At 41.3% G+C, this 21,730-nt stretch overlaps 1 protein-coding gene across 4 annotated transcripts in view; it reads right to left on the bottom strand.

The window, feature by feature from the left end:
• The window catches only part of unc5a (unc-5 netrin receptor A), a 176,443-nt gene that overhangs the window by 42,261 nt on the left and 112,452 nt on the right, over nucleotides 1-21,730 (bottom strand). For 2 of the 4 annotated variants that reach the window (XM_028009727.1, XM_028009728.1), the window contains exons 3-6: nucleotides 14,408-14,551; nucleotides 11,709-11,812; nucleotides 10,416-10,596; nucleotides 3,068-3,235 (exon numbers count right to left, since the gene is read on the bottom strand). In XM_028009727.1, the coding sequence (XP_027865528.1) occupies nucleotides 3,068-3,235; nucleotides 10,416-10,596; nucleotides 11,709-11,812; nucleotides 14,408-14,551 (597 nt within the window). The remainder of the gene's footprint in view (nucleotides 1-3,067; nucleotides 3,236-10,415; nucleotides 10,597-11,708; nucleotides 11,813-14,407; nucleotides 14,552-21,730) is intronic. The other 2 variants (XM_028009729.1, XM_028009731.1) reach the window with 1 other exon arrangement.

Below are 21,730 nucleotides of genomic sequence, written 5' to 3'. Positions count from 1 at the left end.
AATATGCCTCTGCGGCTGACCTGCTCAGAAGAAACCATGTTACTTTTAAAAGGTGACAGCAGTCGAGCCCGAGCACATCAACCAGAAATACACATGAAGACTTGGCTGAACAATAGGAATGTTTCTTTCTTTACTGTTTATTTGCATGGGGACAAGAGTTAAGTATAAACACAAACAGAACACCATAAACATTTATAGCCTCAGCTAATTTGCGATGCCCGTCCCCGTCGGGTTTTTATCGACATAAAACAATTTAAAAGAATAGTTACAGTGAAACTGGGAATGGCCAGGCCGACAAAAAAAAAGACAATAAATATGTAGCACAAGCTGCTAAAATAAAACCAAACTAGTGTATTGCAAAAGTTTTTATATATTTATTATATTTTGTTGCGTTACAGCTGAACATTTCTAATATATTTTATTGCAATCATTTTGTGGCAAAAAAACATAAAATAGAACAAAATTATGAAAAGATCAGAAAAGAAAACATAGTTTCCAAATGTTTTCTTGAATATGAATCAAATAATATTTTTTAATATAAAAAATGTGTTCCATAATTGATGCCTAGTCAACACATAGATGCAATCGCAGCAGCCCAGAACCTAATATTCTTTTCAAAACACTTTAAGCTTATGAAAAGAAGGTGCAAGAATGTGGGTCACTGTCCCACTGGAAAGTAAACATATAACGAAGTCTCAAATCTTTTGCAGCCTCCTACAAAAATGTACTAATAAGGTGACATTTGAGGTCAATTGTTTACAATGGACTTTGAATACAAATGCGCACTAGAAAAAGAACATAATTCTCCCTAGCCTTCACCAACATGCCCTACTTTGTTCTAGTTCATCACAGAAAATCCAGGTTAATACACTAAGGTTTGTGGTTGTAGTGAGAGGGAATATGTGAAGAAGTGCAAGGGGTGTGAACACTTTTGCATGGCACCGTACACTGGAAGTTAAGCACACCAGAGAGCTAATAATCAACAGCAAATTCCAAGTTTAGATAACTGATGAAGTCTTGAAAGCAGACCAGCTTTAAATCATGTAATTTTTAACAACGCAACTCAAAAACAAAGCAGCTGTGGAGAAACCCCCCCCCCCCTCTCAAGGCTGGCATAAAAAAATAAAGAGCACTACTTCTGAATCCAAATGTCGGCAGTGTCTGAATAAATAACACGATGTCTATCTGCGGCGTTACAGCTCTCCATGTGACCCGCTCTTCTCAAGTCTCTTTCAGAGATGGACTTAAATCACTATCTAGACCTGTGAAGGCTATACGCGCAGCGATTATTGAAGTTGTTCTGCAGTAAGTGGCGATGCTCTCTCGCTCACACACTGCAAGGCTGGACGGCTGCTTCTTGCTGAGTGCGACTGTTGTATGAGAGTGTCTGGTCATGCGTTTAAGCTCATGATTCATTCGTTTGTAAACCATTTGGCTGATGAAACAAAAAGGGGTTTAATGTGGGAGATCTGATTCCGTTAATGCCTCTGCTTACATGAAGGCTTCGGCGCTCCTTGGGAAACAGCATCCCAGCATCCACAGCCGCTGGTGTTGCCGGCTCTGGCCAGCTGCAGACAGCTGGGCCTGTCAGTGTTACTGATGCCACCAACTCAGACGAATAAATGTGAGAATCGCAGCCAGAGACCACGCTCTGTTGCCAAACACCGGGACTGACAGTTGTAAGTGGGGTCATGTTGCCCTAGCATCTCTCATCAACAGGAAAAACATGACTTCTTTCTCTCCCAAAAGTCTCTGTAAAAACATGTTTGCCGGACACAATGCAGTTTTTGTTTTTTTTGCCATAGCTCCCTTTTGGTGGGAATTACACTCTTTCTCCTTGAGGAGCAGGAGGAAGATGAAGGAGGAAGCGGTTTGGTCTAACAATAGCAGCTTGGACTGACATTAATCTCTTTAAGCTCATGGAGGTCAGTAGCCTGCTTTGCTGTGGAGGAAAGTCAAGCATCCCTGGGCACCGCTCTAATTCTAATTCCATTACTAGTTTCTTCGGCTCTAATAATTCAGACTCTGTTCACATCCCGGCGCTGCGTCGTGCATTTGTGTTTCCTCTGTCTTCCTCCTCCCGCTGTATTCCAGTGAGCCATGTTACTTACACTCATCCTTGACATGTAGTGATGTCTTTACATGGGAGATGTGTAACAGAATGCCTTGATCGCTGAGGAAGATAGCCTCAGTTTTAGGCAGCAAGACGAAGCCCGTCCTCCTTCTCCCCCCCTTGTCAAAGGTGTCGTATTTCCTTCTCTGATATTTACAGACCGTGGGAGATTTCTCCTGCGGTCAGCGTGGCCCCGGCTCCCTGTCAGAGCCAAACACCCGGCTCCATTCCCAGCGTCTCTCTCCTTTTCTTTCCGACGTTATATCTGATTCCACCTGTTTCTATCCCTGCTTCCACCTTCCTCCTTCATTTTCCTGTCCAGGTCTCTCCCCTGTCAGGGGTTTCTAATGCGAACCAGCAAATGAGGCAGCTTGACTTCCATCTCAGGCTCCCAGAGATCAATAAGTGTTGCTCACTATCAGCCACGACGCTCTCTGCCTCTCAGACGCTCTCACAGGGGAGACTGAGCCAGCAAATGAAATTCCCCTTAACTCCTCTCACATAAACATAGCACGCAAGCTCCCATAATTCAGATTTTTTTATTTATTTATTTTTTTCCCCACACATTTTAAGTAGCAGCTTGAACAGGAAATAACAACAATTGCTCTGGTGAGTGCGACACAAAGCCAAGGCTGTGTCTATGTGTATGGGTGGCGGGAGCTGAAATAAAAATTAAGCCTATTCACAGTGCAGCTGATGATGCAAACAACATGTGATAGTATTAAATCCCTAGCAGGATTGCTGTGCAAGCGCTCTAATTGCAAAAGGCAACAAAAGCTGGCCATATAAAAAAATAAATAGAAAATGCTACAGTGCAGAGGTACAGTGCGAAAGGGCAGGGAAAAGAATGAATTGATGACTTATTGATGCAAAAAAAAAGCAATGAAAGAAGAAAATGCAAATAAGCCACAAGAAGCCAATGCCACAGGACAAACAGGGCTGCCTGGGAGTTACCTGGACAGGTGGCCACGCAGGCACTTTTCTGGACGTTCTGCCCCTCACAGGATGTGCCTCCGTTCAGTGGCGTGGGATTGGTGCAGCTCCGGCTCCTCTTCTGCCAGCCACGCCCGCACACAGCGCTGCAGGACGACCAGGTGGTCCATGTGGACCAGCCACCATTGACTGTCAGACCGGTGCCGAGAGGAGGAGGAGGAGGAGGAGGAGGAAGGTGGGGGGAAGTAGGGGGGGAGCGGTAAGGAAGAAGGGAAGGTTGAATGGAAGGAGGGAGGAAGGGATGGATGGATGAAGGAACAGAGCAGCCAGGTTTACCCGACATGCAGAAATAAAAAGAGGTGTGCTACATTTGAAAAATCGTGACTGCCTGTACACTGCTAGGCTCCACACAGAAAGGTGAACACATGGAGGAGCAGGAGCAGAGTTGGCTGCTTCCTGCATGTGTGCTGGAATTACAGCCAAACAGTGAAAACAAAATGACTCAATAGGAAGCGGAGTATAACCAAGCAACTTGCCAGACCAGACTAACACAGTTGCTGCAGCTGGTGATGTTAAAACTAATATTATATTTGACCGTTTTCATAAAGTCAGAATTTTTACAGCTCTTGGTGATGATTTTTCTATTTGGAAGACCAAACGATTAGTGAAATATAATTTTAAATTACAGTGTCCCCCAAAAACTTTGAATGTTTTTTTTTTTCCACATTTAGTCATGTCACATCCACAAACTTCAATGCTTGGCATTTTATGCTAATCAAACAAACAAAGGAGCTCACAACTCCAAGATGGAAACTATTAAGTTTACATAGCTAATATTTTTTCCAATATAAGTAATTAATAAACTTAAAGCACAGCAAGTTATACTTTGGTGACTTTGATTCATATGACTTGTACAACAAGTTGTTGTAAATCACTTAAAATTGTGCATCAATGTGTTAGATAATAAATCTAATGGTGTAGATAATCTCACATACTCCTAAAACATAAACAACTAAGTTAGAATAACATTTTCTGTCTTGGTTTATAAAATACTTCATGGCTCTGCTCCACCTCTATTACAACAATTTATTCAAAAGAATAAAGAATAGAGGGTGAGACCCATTGTCGGAGTACAATCCTGAACAACATAAGGGACTTTTTACGTCTCATTTCATATACAGTAGAAATCATCTTAAAAGCAGACTCTTCAAAAATATCACCATTGATGTTGATTGATGTGTATGGCTTTAATGGTTGCTTATATACATTTAACTTCAGAGTGATATAACTCTTGTTTCCATCCTTGTTTTTATTATTTGTGTTTTAACACAAATTTTCCAATGGGACTAGAGATGGAAATTAGCCACTTGGCTATATTCTCATGTATTTAAATGTACGTTCATATGTATTGTACTATTCTTTTAAATAGACTAGAAACTAAATTAAACTAAACAAGGAAGAAATGATACAATTAAAAGTCTGGAAAGTGTGTCACGTACATGTGTTTATTAACTCTGAGTAGCATTTCATTGAGTATTGAAGAAATTCATCCCTACATCATGAAGCTGCCACCACCAAGAGCCACAGTGGGGATGGCCGCTTCAGGCTTTTCTGTCACAGATAACAACTATGTAGGCCAAAAAGTTACATTTTCCCCTCTTTTGCCCAGAGTGCCTTGTATAACATGTGGCTGACAGCTTGAAGCAGATGAAAAAAAAAAAAAAAAAAAAAGTGGCATCTCTTTTAAAACAGTTTTGCAATGAATTTGTACAGATGACTTGAGCTCCCTCTGGTCATTCATAAATTATGAATCAAACTTATTGCAGAACTTAAAGAGCCATGGAGTTGAGTTTCTCAGGGTCAATATAAAGTGTTGAGCATGAAATGAGTGTCAGAAAACTCCTAAAACATTAAGTACATTTGCGGCGTGTTACAGCTTTTTGTTTTTATTTACGAGCATAACCGAAACCAGCTTTTATGAAATTGTACCAAACTAAGATCCAGTGATCTGTTTTTTTGTGAAAGTCAGCTCAACTTGTTCCATGTAAGTCAAACGCCCACAGTGATAGTGTTTGTGTTTTGCCTTAATTCTCCTAGCCAGCTGGCCGTCCAGATTGCCTGTAATTGCTGTATCACACACTCGAGCAGCACTGTCGTTTTACCCCTTCACAAGTCAGCTGATACAAGGTTCTGACTCCCTTTCTTGACAAGTCAGGGACGCCCCCTGTTACTTGGCCTTTTAACACGATAAACAGAGCGAAAACCATCTTAATGAAGTGCTTTGTGAAAGGTGAAATACACCTTTGATTTATCTCTCTCAGCAATCTTTTTCTTTCCACACTTTATAAAACAAAGATGTTTGCCACACATGACTAATAGTTGTCATATTGACAGAGTCTCCTGCCTCAGTTGTGGATGTCAGCAGCTCCTCCAGAGTCACTATGGGCTTCTCTGACAGCCAGGTCTTGCAAACAAGTGCCCTCTGTTTACTAATGAGGTAATTTCTAAAGGCAATTAGTTGCACTTGATTTTGCTTAAGGGTATCAGCTTAAATGAGGCAAATACCATGTTCAGACTATAATGATTTTTGTTCTACCTCACAATCATGCACTTCTTTGTGCTGATCTATTACATAAAAGCCCAGTAAAATATGTAAAGATATGTGGTTGTACTACAGCAAAAATGGGAAAATGTCTAAGGGGCATGAATACTTTTTTTGCCAGATACTTTAAACCACCGATGACAAACTGATTTTACGACATTATTCAAACAAAGCCTAGAGTTCAAGCATTTCATGAACTTTAAACACCGAATTCCTATTACTGCAGCTATTTGCTAAACCATTGCTCCTGTTCTAAACTTTAAGTGTCAATTATCATGTAACTGATACTGTTGAGCGCCTCTCAATCATGGCAGGTGATTACATCAAATCATGCAGCTTCTTTCCCAGCATCTACCGTGTTTCCTTCAGCCTATGAGCTACACAGTTTCCTGATTTATTGACCTGAGCGGCACTGTCATTGCCTCTCTGTACATACTCCCTTCGTAATTTCCCCTTAACTCTCTGCGCTTGTCGGGGCTGAATCATTTCCTTGCCCTCTCTATGCAATTGATTGCTCGTCACAGCGAGGTAAATTGCCAGGCAACTCGGCCTCTGATTACCTCTTAGCACCGAGTGCAGTCACACCAGCCGGGTCTTGTTAAAATGCATCTCTGGCCCCCCTGTTGAGCAGCCTTAGAAAAGTAGAAGTTATTATCAGTTGCTACCGCTAGGTAGATTAACTAAAATCGTGGACAGAGATGCTGCACGATAAATGGTTTGCTGCAAGGTAAAGATACAGGAACATCAGAACCAAGTCTGCAGGTAGAGGAACAATTTCCTCTGTTCTGATGTATCCTCAACTGATATGACTCATTTTATCAAGCACATATTGAGATGAGAGGGAAGTTGTACACATGGCCTCCTGCATCATTCTTTCATAATTTATTGGACCAACGAATGAAAAGGACTGTTTGAGCCCGCTATAGAGGCGAACAATAGGAGCGTGAATGCTCTTTCCTCCACAGTAAATTAAGCACTATATTCCCTTTAACAACAACCTAATCAATTATAATCAACACCAGTCATAATTGAGCTTTTGTAATGTTTTAATGCCTGTGGCTCAATGGAGCACATGACATCTTTCTTTTGAAGCCATTCAGAGTGAAAATGATTTCTTCACTTTTAAGCCACTTTAACTGATGTTCAAAACTACTATTTCAACATTTTTACCAACTTTAGAGTTTGCATAGTTTTGACAGAATAAAAGATGAAAACCTTGAAAAAGTTCCTCTCAATGACATTTTATCTGATAGGTACTGAAATAACTATTACTTAATAATTTTCCCAAAAAAGTTGCCACTTGGAAATAATGTGAAATGAGTGTTAGACTTTCATGCCTCCAACATAGATAAAAGTTGAATAGGACTCAACCGGCACAATATATGGAATTGACATGATCATAACACAATCAATGTTTACAACACAAGAGTTGCAAAGGACTGCTTTGATGCAATATTTGGTTGGGTATTGCATTTTACGTGGTGTTGAGTCACACTGTGATTACCAATCGTCAAGTAGTGGGTCTCTAACTGATGCACATCATACATATGTAAAGATATAGGAGGAAAAATTAAGAAAAAATATTTTAAATAAAGTTACAAATGTCAGATAGCATCGTTCTATCTGCTTCTTTTCTTAAGATAGTTTATATATAACTATATGAAGTGTTTTACAGATTAGAGAAAGTACCTTACTAAATGTTTTCATTTATCTATCACGGCTTCTAGCAAAATATCTTCACTCTTTAAACATCCTTCCACCCTAAATCTGGTGAGATTTCACTGTGAGCTTTAGCAGACTGAAAAGAAAAAGGACCATAAATCTTTTAGAGCAACATTAATCTGAGACCTGTGCAATTTAATCTGCTCTTTAATTGAATAGGGTTGATCTAAATCTTCTGAAATAAACATGTTTTTTTCTGTTTCTTGTAATAGTCTCATTATAAATAGTTTGAGTGAGAGCAGGACAAAATCAAACCCTTTGATTTTTCTGAGCAAAAGTATAAAATAATGACATAATAAAAGCATGTTCATGCGGAAAAAAGTGTGTAAATGGGAAACAAATATGCAGGTATTTTTTATGGCATGCCTGCAGTACAACAGGTATTGCTGTATTTCACAGCAGCAATGCATCCCTTTGTTGAACTGGTGTTGTGTACGTACCTGCCCACGGCAGCACACATATGTGTGAACTATAAAAACACAGCTCACCTCAAATTGCTGTCACCTGTTTTCGTGTTGCCATTTTTGCTTCAAAGACACACATACCCCCCCCTCCCCCCACACACACACACACCTACAAGCACAAACTTTCACACCCTGTCTGCAGAATGTGGACTTTCCACTTAAAATCTGCCAAAGTAACACCTTCACTAAAGTGCGGATGTGTTTATTTGTCCTTTAGAAATGCAACTCCTGAGAACTAATCGGTAAAATTGTGTTTTATGCCACACCTGGAGTGTCTTTTAATTCTCCAAACATCTGTTCACATGAACTTTTTTAAAACTTTCTTCTTTTAATGAAGTTCGGAGTTTTCTACTGCAATTTGAATTAACAATCCATATTTAAAATGTGTCAATTTGCATCCGGAGAAATTATAATGAATACATCTTTAAAAAATCTTAAGCTTCAAGAAAATATCTGAAAAAGAAACAAACTGAAGAGTAACCACGGCTACATTGAAAGTCTAAACTTTGGCTAAATTAAAGTATTTTAGTCAGACCTCAGTGAACTGAAAACATTGTAAAGACTAAGAACATTTTTCTCCAGAGCATTGAGAATGATTAATCAAGTCATACAGGAGAAAAATAAAAAACACTACTTCAAGATTTTGTAGTTAAGGTTTGTTTTTTCATAAATTTGTAGTTTGTCTTTGACATTTGGGGATAGATCTAAATAATCTTAAAACCTGAACTAGAAGGAAAGTATGCTTTCTTTTCTGTATATGCAATAGTGTTTCATATTTTTCGGGTTATTATCAGTTTGTAACTAAAATTCACAGAGTTTTCTAACTTTACTGTAACCCCAGGCGGTATTGTTTAGGAAGCCACAACAGGAACAACCTATGACTAAGGCATTGTTTCTAAATATTCATTTTTCTTTCATAAAGTGGGTTTGTGAGAAATTCCCCAAGAGATTTTAGTGCCCCATTTGTATCCAGGAGAGAATAAAGATGGTCTGTAATGTATGGATGCTTCCATTGTGTTCTAGACTTGGAACCATCTGTGATAACAAATATGGGGGTTCTCTGCATTTTAATAAAGGTCACTTGGCTTATCAGGCGTAGTCATTATTTACAGTTTGCTGTTAATTCAATTTCTTTTCTCTTACTGGATCCACAACAAAGAGGGAGGAAGATGGCAGCCATGGAATCCAATATTGCCAGCTTTTATAAGAATGGCTGCCAGAAGCTTTTAAGTTGGTGTAATTAACGTCCAGCTATACTAGCAAAATTTATTGCTTGGTGGAAAATGTGGAGCTGACGGTGCAAGCTGCCACCATATGTCACTCATTTGTAATGCTCTACTTTGTAGTTATTACAGCACAAAATATGGACACAGTGCCTCCCAAAAAATAGTTGTACTCCTTGAACTTTGCCCCAGTTTATCACATTATAACCAGAAACATTAATGAGTTTAATAAATGGCACATATTTCAAATGTTGTGTGTGTGCCCTGCATCACACCCCTGTTCTCTGATTCTGCTCAATAAAATCCCATATATTTTGTCTTCAGATGATATCTAATTAGTACATAGATTGTGTGTGATTTAACTTGATTATAAATGCAGCTGTTCTGTTCAGGCCTCAGGAGCTTGTTAGGGAATCAAAAGCATCAAAAGACCAATAAACACAGCAAACTGGTGTTGCAAGTCGCTGACATTTTAACCAGTGTTAGGTTAATAAAGCAATAACGAATGCTTAAACACCAGACTAAACTGACGGGCTGAAGCAATGAGAGCGTTAATGGGTAAGCCCATGGTGACTCTGTAGAATATGCAGAGATTGAGCGTTCAAGTTGGAGACTATGTCCAGAAATAGAGCCAGTTAGAGCCACTGGCACCGAGATTAACTTTCCAGAAGGACAACGACCGAAAACATACAACCAGAGTTACAATGGAACAGTTTAAATTAAAGTATGCTCATGTGCTAGAATGACCTAGTCAAAGCCCAGACTTAAACCCAGGTGAGAATCTACAGAGAGACTCAAAAAACGATGTTCAAAGATGCTGTTCAAATGAGCTTCAGCTAATTTGCAAAGCAGAAATGGAAAAAAAAAAACCAACAAAAAATTAATAACTGGTAGAAACAAACCCCACATGACTTTCAGCTGCAGTCGCATGGAAAGGTGGTTCTGCACAATGTAACTCAGGGGATTGAACATGCCAGACTTCTCCTATTTTTATTTGAATAAAGATTATAAAATCATGGATCATTTTCCTTCATCAATACTGTGCTAGTTTGTGTCGTTCTACCCGATAAGGTACCAATAAAATACACTGAGGTTTGTGGTTGTAACACAACAAAATGAGAAAAAGTTCAAGGGATACACACCCTTTTGTGGGCACTGTAACTGCGCAATGAACAGAAAACCTGCAACCCGGTATGTTTCATCCATGGGAGCACACAGAGGTTAATGTGGAAATGTGGAATACAAGAAGAAAGTAAACATGAAATGATTCCTTTGGGCAGTTTCTTGGTTTGCATAATTTGAAGAAAAATTGCACCCAGACCATTTAACATCTGCTAAAAGAAGTTATCATCACCTACCATAGACCAGGACCGTGGCAGAGTTGCTTTTGCGCCGAGCAACGATGTTTTTGGCCACACACGTGTAGTTGCCCGTGTCCAAAAGGCGGGCTTTTTTGATGACAAGATTGTTGTCAGGTGTGATGAAAAAATTGGGGTCGCTCAATGGGTCGAGCACATCCTCGTTCCTCTGCCACTCCACCTGAAAAACATATTTCCACGGTCAGAACTCGGCTCAAATCAACAGAAACGTGCTCTGCGGTGAGCAGATATCATGTAGAGGACAGACTATGACATGCAAAACAAGGACATGAAGACCGGTTTGGTGCTGGGAACAAATTTCACTCATATAGCCAACTGATTGGAAAATGTATTACTTTATACTGTGAAGAGAGCCGCTTTTATTTTGCAGCTGCTGGTGGTCTGTGAGCAAAGCCAATCATGCTCTGCAGTGCCTTCGCTTCTCTTTCAGAAGACAAAATTGAAGTTATTCCCGTCCTGGTGTATTCACGGACAGGCTCGCTTGTTTTGCTGCTCTCACTTGACCCCGTGCCGTCTCCAGAGAAACGATGGTATGGCAGCATTGTTGCTGGTATTACTGCCAGTTGCGATACGCCATATAATTGGGCTTTCTTCCTCTTGCGCGCGCTATCTCTGCTTTCTCCCGCGGTGACTTCTGCTCTGATGTTCTTTTCTGTTGAACTGCGGTTGGCACCTTCCTTCCCATTTCTCTCCAAACAGTCCCTGCACTGTCGAGCTGTGATTGGCTTGTCTGCCGGCTCTCGTCTCTGGGCTGTCTGAGCTAGCAGCCGAAGCTCCTGTTGTGTTGTTATTAGAGCAGTTAGTGCCTATCTGGGACCGGGGAGGATGCAGCACATGAGGTGAAACAGCTGGCACCACTCTGGCCCTCTAAACACACACCGGCAAAATATGAGAGGGGAGAGAAAGCGATGCAAGCAGAACAAGAGAGGAGAGAGACAGAACCAGATAAGGAGAGAGTGAGACAAATAGAGCCATTCATTATGGACGGGCCTTTAGAGATGCCAAATGGGGAGTGAAGCCTCCGAGTCTATCCTGAGTGATGTGACGAGATGATGTGATATATGGCTTCTCAGAGATGCGGAAGAGATCATAAATCAATAACAGGGAATAATTAGAGGTATAATTTATCCATACAGAGATGGTTGTTCCTTCAGAGATGCAGCAAAGACACTTTTTGCTCTTTGCGCCCCCCACCACCTGCCTTCTCGGAGAGGAAAGAGTAAAACGATGCTAGATGTGAGCCTATAAATATCTTCTGTATCTGTGTCTCACCTCGGCTTGTGGCACTCCCTCGGGGGGATGGCAGTGCAGTAACACCTCCTGGTCCAATGCCACCTCTTTACCCTGCGGCTCCTCCTCAAAGTTCTTTCTTAGGTCTTGCACAAAGAAAGACGGGGGGCGGAAACACAACCAATTAGGATGTTTGTTAGAGCTCATGACATTTGAAAGAAATCCTTTGAAAAAAAAAAAACAACAAACAAAAAACAAAACAAAACAAACTGGGTCTGCTGATGTTTTTTAAATTCCGGCCGCTGAAATGTTCAACCGTGGCCTCGTGTCGCACTCCAGTTGGCTTCTAAGCCACAGTGGAATCAGTGGCACCAACCATGTTGCTTATTACAGGCTGCCTGGCTGGTTCAGAGATGTTTGTCTGCTGCCAGAGGGACCTGCGCTGAAAAGCAATTGCATTACCCCTTCCTCCCACCCAGCCTCTCCCCTCACCCCCCAGCCTCCGGCAGCCTCCGGCCCCCATCTGTGTGACGGCTTGGAGCAGCCGCACGAAAACAATGCCCCAAGGCGCCTGGACAAGAGCTCCTGCAAAGCCCGACCGGCTGCGTGGGGGCTTCAATTTATGTCTCATTGAGCAATCTTACAGTTGCATCAAGCCCTGCAATATATTTGTCTGTAAACCCCAGCTGTGAATTGCACAGGTAGAAGTGGCCCGGCTTTTTCGTCTTGCAGGAGGCGGGAGAGGGAATAAACGCAGGTCTGTTTGGACTGGATGAGACAGGCAGGCTGCCGATTGCTGGCGGCTCGGTGCAAATTTGATGTGTTCAACCCCGTGTTTTGACTCAGAGCAAAGCAATGTGTTATCGTGTTGCGAGGGGCTGAGGGTGAATTCCTTTAAACGGGATGTTCAGCCTGTCCTGACCGATCACACTGGAGGAAACGTTGAGACAAGCGGAGAGTTTCATGACATTTAATTTAATTAAAGCAGATAAAATGGGACTGGAGGACACTCGAGATGTAACAGCTCTAGAAAGCTCTAAAATATGTGAGTGTAAGTGGGTGCGGATAAATATTGGAAATGTGTCCTGATGCATGGCTATTAAGGCATGTGTATGTCCTTATCTTACATCTATCTGACTTTGTTAAGATCCCCAACAAGGGTAGATAATGAATGTGTGTTTTCAAAAAAGCCTTCTGGTTTGGAGACTGCGCTGCATTTGCTTGTGTCTGGAATAATACATATTTATGTGGGAATTAATAGGCAGAATGCTGTAAAATGCTCAAATGTAAAATGGCTTCTTCTAATAAAGCTTTTGAGGCGGCAGCGAGGGATGCGCCTGTGTTCCCCAGGCAGATTTATGATTGCTGCACAGCAATAAATTTCAATTCTGTTTTTATTCAAGTTACTTTCACAGGGATCATTGCTGATATACTGTAGCTCGTGAGAAATATGCTCATGAATACTTAAATTTAGTGTTCCACTTTTCCCCCTTTACACCCCTTTTTTGCCTTTATTTCTGCGGTATTCAGAAATATTCATTCAAGAATCACAGGAACATTATTTAGGGCACCTTGCAAACGAACGCCCATCCCTAAAACGTCTTCACATTTTTGTCCAATTCATCCACAAATTCTAATGGATTATTTGGATTTTTTTAGATAGAAAATATTACATAATATTGAGGTTGAAAAAACATTCATTGTTTTCTTTATTTATTCTTTGCATTTTTTTGGCCTTCTTGTACTCCTAAATATAACTTAATGCAATAAGATTTCTTTCAAGGTCATCATTAAGAACGCAGCAGATGAGTTATTGTGACATTTAAAAATCAGGTTTCAGTTCTAAATTAATACGTCCAGCATTAACGAAATCTCTAAAACATTATTTTAATCAATAATCAAATAGAACCTAAACTGATAGGCAGGGCAAGCAGAGCATCAACCAGTCATACATGCCACAAATCTGGTCTTTATGAAAATAAAAAGTCATTATTTAAGGAAAGCCATGATACGTTTTCTCTTCAGTTTCACACAAATCCTTTAGAGGATACATCAAACACTTGGAAGACTTGGTAAAATAAAACCAACATTAAACTATTTTAGCCACACTGTTTTGTGTAGCAGAAAATTAAAACCACACATAACCCTAAAAATGCCATCTGCAGTCGATGGAAAATGGATGGGATGAGAACAGGGCCATCCAGGCGGTCCGGCGCTGTAAAATAGTTGAAACTGGTTCAACTATAGGAGGTTCACCTCCTATAGCGGCTATATGATCCTGAACAAACATCCAAAGTTACAGTGGAAAGTTTTAGATGAAAACATCCCGGTCGTCCAGAAGGACAAAGTCAAAGTCAGATCTAAATTCAGTGTTTCTACATTACTATATGTACAGTAAAATGTTTTCATGTGCTGTATAAATACACTGAATTGAAGTAAATATGATCTGCAGAAAATCACCTGCCCTGTTATTTTGAATCCCAATAGATTAAGTTTTAATTTGAGGCTAAAATACAAAAAAGTGAGTATTAATACTTTTACAGGGGCACGGTAGCTTAATTTGAACAACTCTACGATAGAGATCACAATGATTTTTTGAACTAATTGATAAATAAGAGTCAATCATGTCTTTCCCTGTTCTGATCCTAAGCTCTTATTACACGTAGGCATGCAAATGTGAGCACCTTGTTAAGAAACCCATGCATTCGTAATGACAGTGAGATCATTTTAAGTGCACTCACAAGCAATCCTGATGTACGCTTTCTGGCTCTTCTGAGTTCCAGTGGTGCTCCAGGCGACACACTGACACCAGTACTCATCGAGGCCGAAGATCTTCTCCACCTGCTGCCTGGTAATCTCAATCGTCACCTGCATGACCGGCAACGCTGCAAAGCAGGGACAGACATCACAGAATCATGAACACGAGAATCACCCACATCAGCTTGTCTGAGTGCAGCAAAAAGTTAAACGGCTGCGTTTTGTACTTTGAGTAATTAGACAATAAAGCCAGGCAGAATAAACAAGAAGACAAGCATAATCCTATATAAACAGAGGGCTTGTTAACTGAGGAAAATGAGTCAACAGCCTCATAGCTACCCCGTTATAAATTTGGAAGGCGTTAAAATGGCAACAGTTGGGAAGGAACACCGGAGCGCTAAACAAACGGTGGAAACAAAAATATCCAGCGTCGCCTGCTTCCCTATCATCAAATCTAAGATGGGAGAAAAAGTTTAATTTGTGGAGCATTTCTACAACAGTGCCGAAATAAGAGATGCAGCTGTAACACAAGGTAAAAATAGCTTTATTGCTTTTCTGCCAGAACGGACTGACAAGTCTTCCCTAAATAGAGCAAAATTGGGACAAAAACCATCCTGCCAAACTGTCAAAACACTATAACGTTGTCATAAGCTTATCTGAGTTAAAAAATCTTTCATTTCATTTTTGTACACTGTTATATTTGGGACCTGCAATATATATATATATACAGTATATACACTGCCTGGCCAAAAAAAAAGTCACCACCAAAAAATGGTCACACTCTCTAATATTTTGTTGGACCGCCTGTAGCTTTGATTACAGCCCGCATTCGCTGTGGCATTGTTTCAATAAGCTTCTGCAGTGTCACAAGATTTATTTCCATCCAGTGTTGCATTAATCTTTCACCAAGATCCTGTATTGATGATGGGAGAGTCTGACCACTGCGCAAAGCCTTCTCCAGCACATCCCAAAGATTCTCAATGGGGTTAAGGTCTGGACTCTGTGGTGGCCAATCCATGTGTGAAAAAGATGTCTCATGCTCCCTGAACCACTCTTTCACAATGTGAGCCCGATGAATCCTGGCATTGTCATCTTGGAATATGCCCGTTCCATTTGAGAAGACAAAATCCATTGATGGAATAACCTGGTCATTCAGTATATTCAGGTAGTCAGCTGACCTCATTCTTTGGGCACACAATGTTGCTGAACCTAGACCTGACCAACTGCAGCAACCCCAGATCATAGCACTGCCCCCACAGGCTTGTACAGTAGGCACTAGGCATGATGGGTACATCACTTCACCTGCCTCTCTTCTTACCCTGATGCGCCCATCACTCTGGAACAGGGTAAATCAGGACTCATTAGACCACATGACCCTCTTCCATTCCTCCAGAGTCCAATCTTTATGCTCCCTAGCAAACTGAAGCCTTTTTTCTGGTTAGCCTTACTGATTAGAGGTTTTCTTACAGCTACACAGCTGTTCAATCCCAACCCCTTGAGTTCCCTTCGCATTGTGCGTGTGGAAATGCTTTTGCGTTCACAATTAAACATACTCCTGAGTTCTGCTGTTGTTTTTCTTCGATTTGATTTGACCAAACGTTTAAGTAATCGCCGATCACGATCATTCAGGATTTTTTTCCGACCACATTTCTTCCTGGATATTATTATTAATAATAATATCAATCCATTATGAAGCGCACTAAATCTTTTTGGACTGTGGGAGGAAGCCGGAGCGCCCGGAGAGAACCCACATATGGACATGGAGAACCAGAAAATCCCATGCAGACAGAACCAGGCTGGGATTCAAACCCAGGACTTTCTTACTGCAAGGCAGCAGTGTTACCCACTGAGCCACTGTGCAGCCCTGATGTTTTATTCACACCAAAGGAGAATTTAGAAACTAATTAACCAAACAGTGATGACTTTAGATTGTGGCAGGAAGCCGGAGCGCCCGGAGAGAAACCTGCAAACAGGATGTTAACTTTTGATGGTTTATTCACAAAATTCAATGTTTCTTCCTCCTCTAAAAAACGGCTTTGTTGTTTTGGAGATTAGTGGCAGGAGAAACCATTAGGTGGGATTTTCTGTGGAGTGTGGCGTTTCTCTTCATGTGTTTGCTTCTCATGAATCCTCTTCTTCTGAGCTTGAACTGTCCAATTCGGGGTAGTTTTTTTTGGGGGGAATCAGTAACATCCGGTCCCAAAGTTTTTCCTCTTCTTCTGAGGTTAAACTGCCCCATGTCTTACTGCCTGGGGCTTCACTGCTGCTCCTGTGTGTTAATCCTGATGGGGAACATTTAAGGTCAGAGACCCTGGAGGATGCGCCATTTCTCGATGTCTTCTCTGAATACCCCGGACATGAAATCGTTGAAATCAAAACCTGAGCTTTGCGATTCGCCCCAGAATAAACTTCCCCAGCCGGGTCAGCTTGATCTCTGGGAACCGATGGAAGGCCGTCCCAAAACAAATCTGTCTCAACATCCTTGGGGGTACTTTTAACTGAGTCATTTCCAGGAAAGAAATGGTTGAATACTTTCCTCATCCCTGTCGTCACCAGATATCCTAGTCCAAAACCAAGTGGCAAAATTAAAGGGTATGGCATCTTTGAAACTCAAAAATCCTCACTAGACGCAAAACCTGAATCTCACTGAAGCGTTTCGATTCTAACTGATGTGTTGAGATTCAAGCAGTTAAAGCCTCAGAACTTCTTTGATCTTTGGTGATGTTCATGATGTCATCTGTGACCTCATCAGTGAGGTCACTGTGGTTCTGGGGAGGGTCCTGCTTCTGATCGTTGCTATGGGAACGAACAGATAAGTTCTGCCGGACTCAAACTGAAATAATGACCAAATATTTAATAAGTATTTTTTTTTTCATTTATTTAACATGAATTGATTAACAATAGTTTTCTACCTTGGTTTTCCGTACCTGATGTATATATATATATATACATATATATATACAGTATATACACTGCCTGGCCAAAAAAAAAAGTCGCCACCAAAAAATGGTCACACTCTCTAATATTTTGTTGGACCGCCTGTAGCTTTGATTACAGCCCGCATTCGCTGTGGCATTGTTTCAATAAGCTTCTGCAGTGTCACAAGATTTATTTCCATCCAGTGTTGCATTAATCTTTCACCAAGATCTTGTATTGATGATGGGAGAGTCTGACCACTGCGCAAAGCCTTCTCCAGCACATCCCAAAGATTCTCAATGGGGTTAATGTCTGGACTCTGTGGTGGCCAATCCATGTGTGAAAAAGATGTCTCATGCTCCCTGAACCACTCTTTCACAATGTGAGCCCGATGAATCCTGGCATTGTCATCTTGGAATATGCCCGTTCCATTTGGGAAGACAAAATCCATTGATGGAATAACCTGGTCATTCAGTATATTCAGGTAGTCAGCTGACCTCATTCTTTGGGCACACAATGTTGCTGAACCTAGACCTGACCAACTGCAGCAACCCCAGATCATAGCACTGCCCCCACAGGCTTGTACAGTAGGCACTAGGCATGATGGGTACATCACTTCACCTGCCTCTCTTCTTACCCTGATGCGCCCATCACTCTGGAACAGGGTAAATCTGGACTCATCAGACCACATGACCCTCTTCCATTCCTCCAGAGTCCAATCTTTATGCTCCCTAGCAAACTGAAGCCTTTTTTCTGGTTAGCCTTACTGATTAGAGGTTTTCTTACAGCTACACAGCTGTTCAATCCCAACCCCTTGAGTTCCCTTCGCATTGTGCGTGTGGAAATGCTTTTGCGTTCACAATTAAACATACTCCTGAGTTCTGCTGTTGTTTTTCTTCGATTTGATTTGACCAAACGTTTAAGTAATCGCCGATCACGATCATTCAGGATTTTTTTCCGACCACATTTCTTCCTGGATATTATTATTAATAATAATATCAATCCATTATGAAGCGCACTAAATCTTTTTGGACTGTGGGAGGAAGCCGGAGCGCCCGGAGAGAACCCACATATGGACATGGAGAACCAGAAAATCCCATGCAGACAGAACCAGGCTGGGATTCAAACCCAGGACTTTCTTACTGCAAGGCAGCAGTGTTACCCACTGAGCCACTGTGCAGCCCTGATGTTTTATTCACACCAAAGGAGAATTTAGAAACTAATTAACCAAACAGTGATGACTTTAGATTGTGGCAGGAAGCCGGAGCGCCCGGAGAGAAACCTGCAAACAGGATGTTAACTTTTGATGGTTTATTCACAAAATTCAATGTTTCTTCCTCCTCTAAAAAACGGCTTTGTTGTTTTGGAGATTAGTGGCAGGAGAAACCATTAGGTGGGATTTTCTGTGGAGTGTGGCGTTTCTCTTCATGTGTTTGCTTCTCATGAATCCTCTTCTTCTGAGCTTGAACTGTCCAATTCGGGGTAGTTTTTTTTGGGGGGAATCAGTAACATCCGGTCCCAAAGTTTTTCCTCTTCTTCTGAGGTTAAACTGCCCCATGTCTTACTGCCTGGGGCTTCACTGCTGCTCCTGTGTGTTAATCCTGATGGGGAACATTTAAGGTCAGAGACCCTGGAGGATGCGCCATTTCTCGATGTCTTCTCTGAATACCCCGGACATGAAATCGTTGAAATCAAAACCTGAGCTTTGCGATTCGCCCCAGAATAAACTTCCCCAGCCGGGTCAGCTTGATCTCTGGGAACCGATGGAAGGCCGTCCCAAAACAAATCTGTCTCAACATCCTTGGGGGTACTTTTAACTGAGTCATTTCCAGGAAAGAAATGGTTGAATACTTTCCTCATCCCTGTCGTCACCAGATATCCTAGTCCAAAACCAAGTGGCAAAATTAAAGGGTATGGCATCTTTGAAACTCAAAAATCCTCACTAGACGCAAAACCTGAATCTCACTGAAGCGTTTCGATTCTAACTGATGTGTTGAGATTCAAGCAGTTAAAGCCTCAGAACTTCTTTGATCTTTGGTGATGTTCATGATGTCATCTGTGACCTCATCAGTGAGGTCACTGTGGTTCTGGGGAGGGTCCTGCTTCTGATCGTTGCTATGGGAACGAACAGATAAGTTCTGCCGGACTCAAACTGAAATAATGACCAAATATTTAATAAGTATTTTTTTTTTCATTTATTTAACATGAATTGATTAACAATAGTTTTCTACCTTGGTTTTCCGTACCTGATGTATATATATATATATACATATATATATACAGTATATACACTGCCTGGCCAAAAAAAAAAGTCGCCACCAAAAAATGGTCACACTCTCTAATATTTTGTTGGACCGCCTGTAGCTTTGATTACAGCCCGCATTCGCTGTGGCATTGTTTCAATAAGCTTCTGCAGTGTCACAAGATTTATTTCCATCCAGTGTTGCATTAATCTTTCACCAAGATCTTGTATTGATGATGGGAGAGTCTGACCACTGCGCAAAGCCTTCTCCAGCACATCCCAAAGATTCTCAATGGGGTTAATGTCTGGACTCTGTGGTGGCCAATCCATGTGTGAAAAAGATGTCTCATGCTCCCTGAACCACTCTTTCACAATGTGAGCCCAATGAATCCTGGCATTGTCATCTTGGAATATGCCCGTTCCATTTGGGAAGACAAAATCCATTGATGGAATAACCTGGTCATTCAGTATATTCAGGTAGTCAGCTGACCTCATTCTTTGGGCACACAATGTTGCTGAACCTAGACCTGACCAACTGCAGCAACCCCAGATCATAGCACTGCCCCCACAGGCTTGTACAGTAGGCACTAGGCATGATGGGTGCATCACTTCACCTGCCTCTCTTCTTACCCTGATGCGCCCATCACTCTGGAACAGGGTAAATCTGGACTCATCAGACCACATGACCCTCTTCCATTCCTCCAGAGTCCAATCTTTATGCTCCCTAGCAAACTGAAGCCTTTTTTTCTGGTTAGCCTTACTGATTAGAGGTTTTCTTACATCTACACAGCTGTTCAATCCCAACCCCTTGAGTTCCCTTCGCATTGTGCGTGTGGAAATGCTTTTGCGTTCACAATTAAACATACTCCTGAGTTCTGCTGTTGTTTTTCTTCGATTTGATTTGACCAAACGTTTAAGTAATCGCCGATCACGATCATTCAGGATTTTTTTCCGACCACATTTCTTCCTGGAAGACGATGGTTCCCCACCATCCTTCCAGTTTTAATGATGCGTTGGACATTTCTTAACCCAATTCTAGTAGTTTCTGCAATCTCCTTAGATGTTTTCTCTGCTTGATGCATGCCAATGATTTGACCCTTCTTAAACAGACTAACGTCTTTTCCACGACCACAGGATGTGTCTTTTGCCATGGTTGTTTAAGAAATGAGGAGTTACTCATTGCATCAGCTGGGGTTAAATAACTTGTTGCCAGCTGAAAGATAATCGCCTATGCAGTACTTATCCAATAGGAGGCTTGTACCTATTTGCGAAGTTAAATACAGGTGGTGACTTTTTTTTTGACCAGGCAGTGTATATATATATACTCTCTCTCTCTCTCTCTCGCTCTCTCTCTCTCTCTCTCTCTCTCTCTCTCTCTATATATATATATATATATATATATATATATATATATATGGATAGTGAGCTGCGATCTTGCCCCTCCTCCCCACTTGCGCCCATGTCTCTTTACCACAATAGAATAAGAGGAGATTGCAATGTTTTTCTTGAGCTTTCCGCTTTCGCTCCGTCTTATATTTTGTGTTTGGGAGACAGTCGTTCATCTGACAGTTGCAATGGAAACCGGAGGCCGACCGAAGGGAATGACTCAGACAATTACATTCAGATTCAGTGGGGGACCTCTCTTTGATGGCCATTTGCATAAAAGCACTTTGAGACTCCTCCACGCCCCTCACACTCCTGATGTGTCTGAACTGATCATTTGCTGCTCCAATCTGATGCGGGAGGAAGTGGCACCTGCCACAATAACAAACATATACGTTCAGCCTTTTTAAAATTTGCAACACAACAAAAAATAAATAAAATAATAATAATAATAATAATATGGTGACTTTTGGTTTCTGTTGCAGAAAAAGCAGTGGCTCTGTTGCCGGCAGCCACACTCAGTGACAAGTAGCTGTGAGGGTCACTGGCAGACGGTCATGTATTAGTATCTAAGTGCAGTAGGTTTTTCTATATGTGATCACAGTAAATGTGACTACATGTGCTGTGAATCCAGCCCTAAAGCACCACTAGGAGCATCAACAGCAACCCATGCTGTCTGTCGGATTTCACCAATGTTGTTCACCAACAACAGCTAATTTGACAAACAGGATAAAGGGTATTTTTGCATGTTTATTTGTTTTCTTAA

Source organism: Xiphophorus couchianus, chromosome 23 (assembly GCF_001444195.1).
Source record: "Xiphophorus couchianus chromosome 23, X_couchianus-1.0, whole genome shotgun sequence".
Classification (NCBI taxonomy): domain Eukaryota; kingdom Metazoa; phylum Chordata; class Actinopteri; order Cyprinodontiformes; family Poeciliidae; genus Xiphophorus; species Xiphophorus couchianus.
This window is presented reverse-complemented; position numbering and strand designations above follow the sequence as displayed.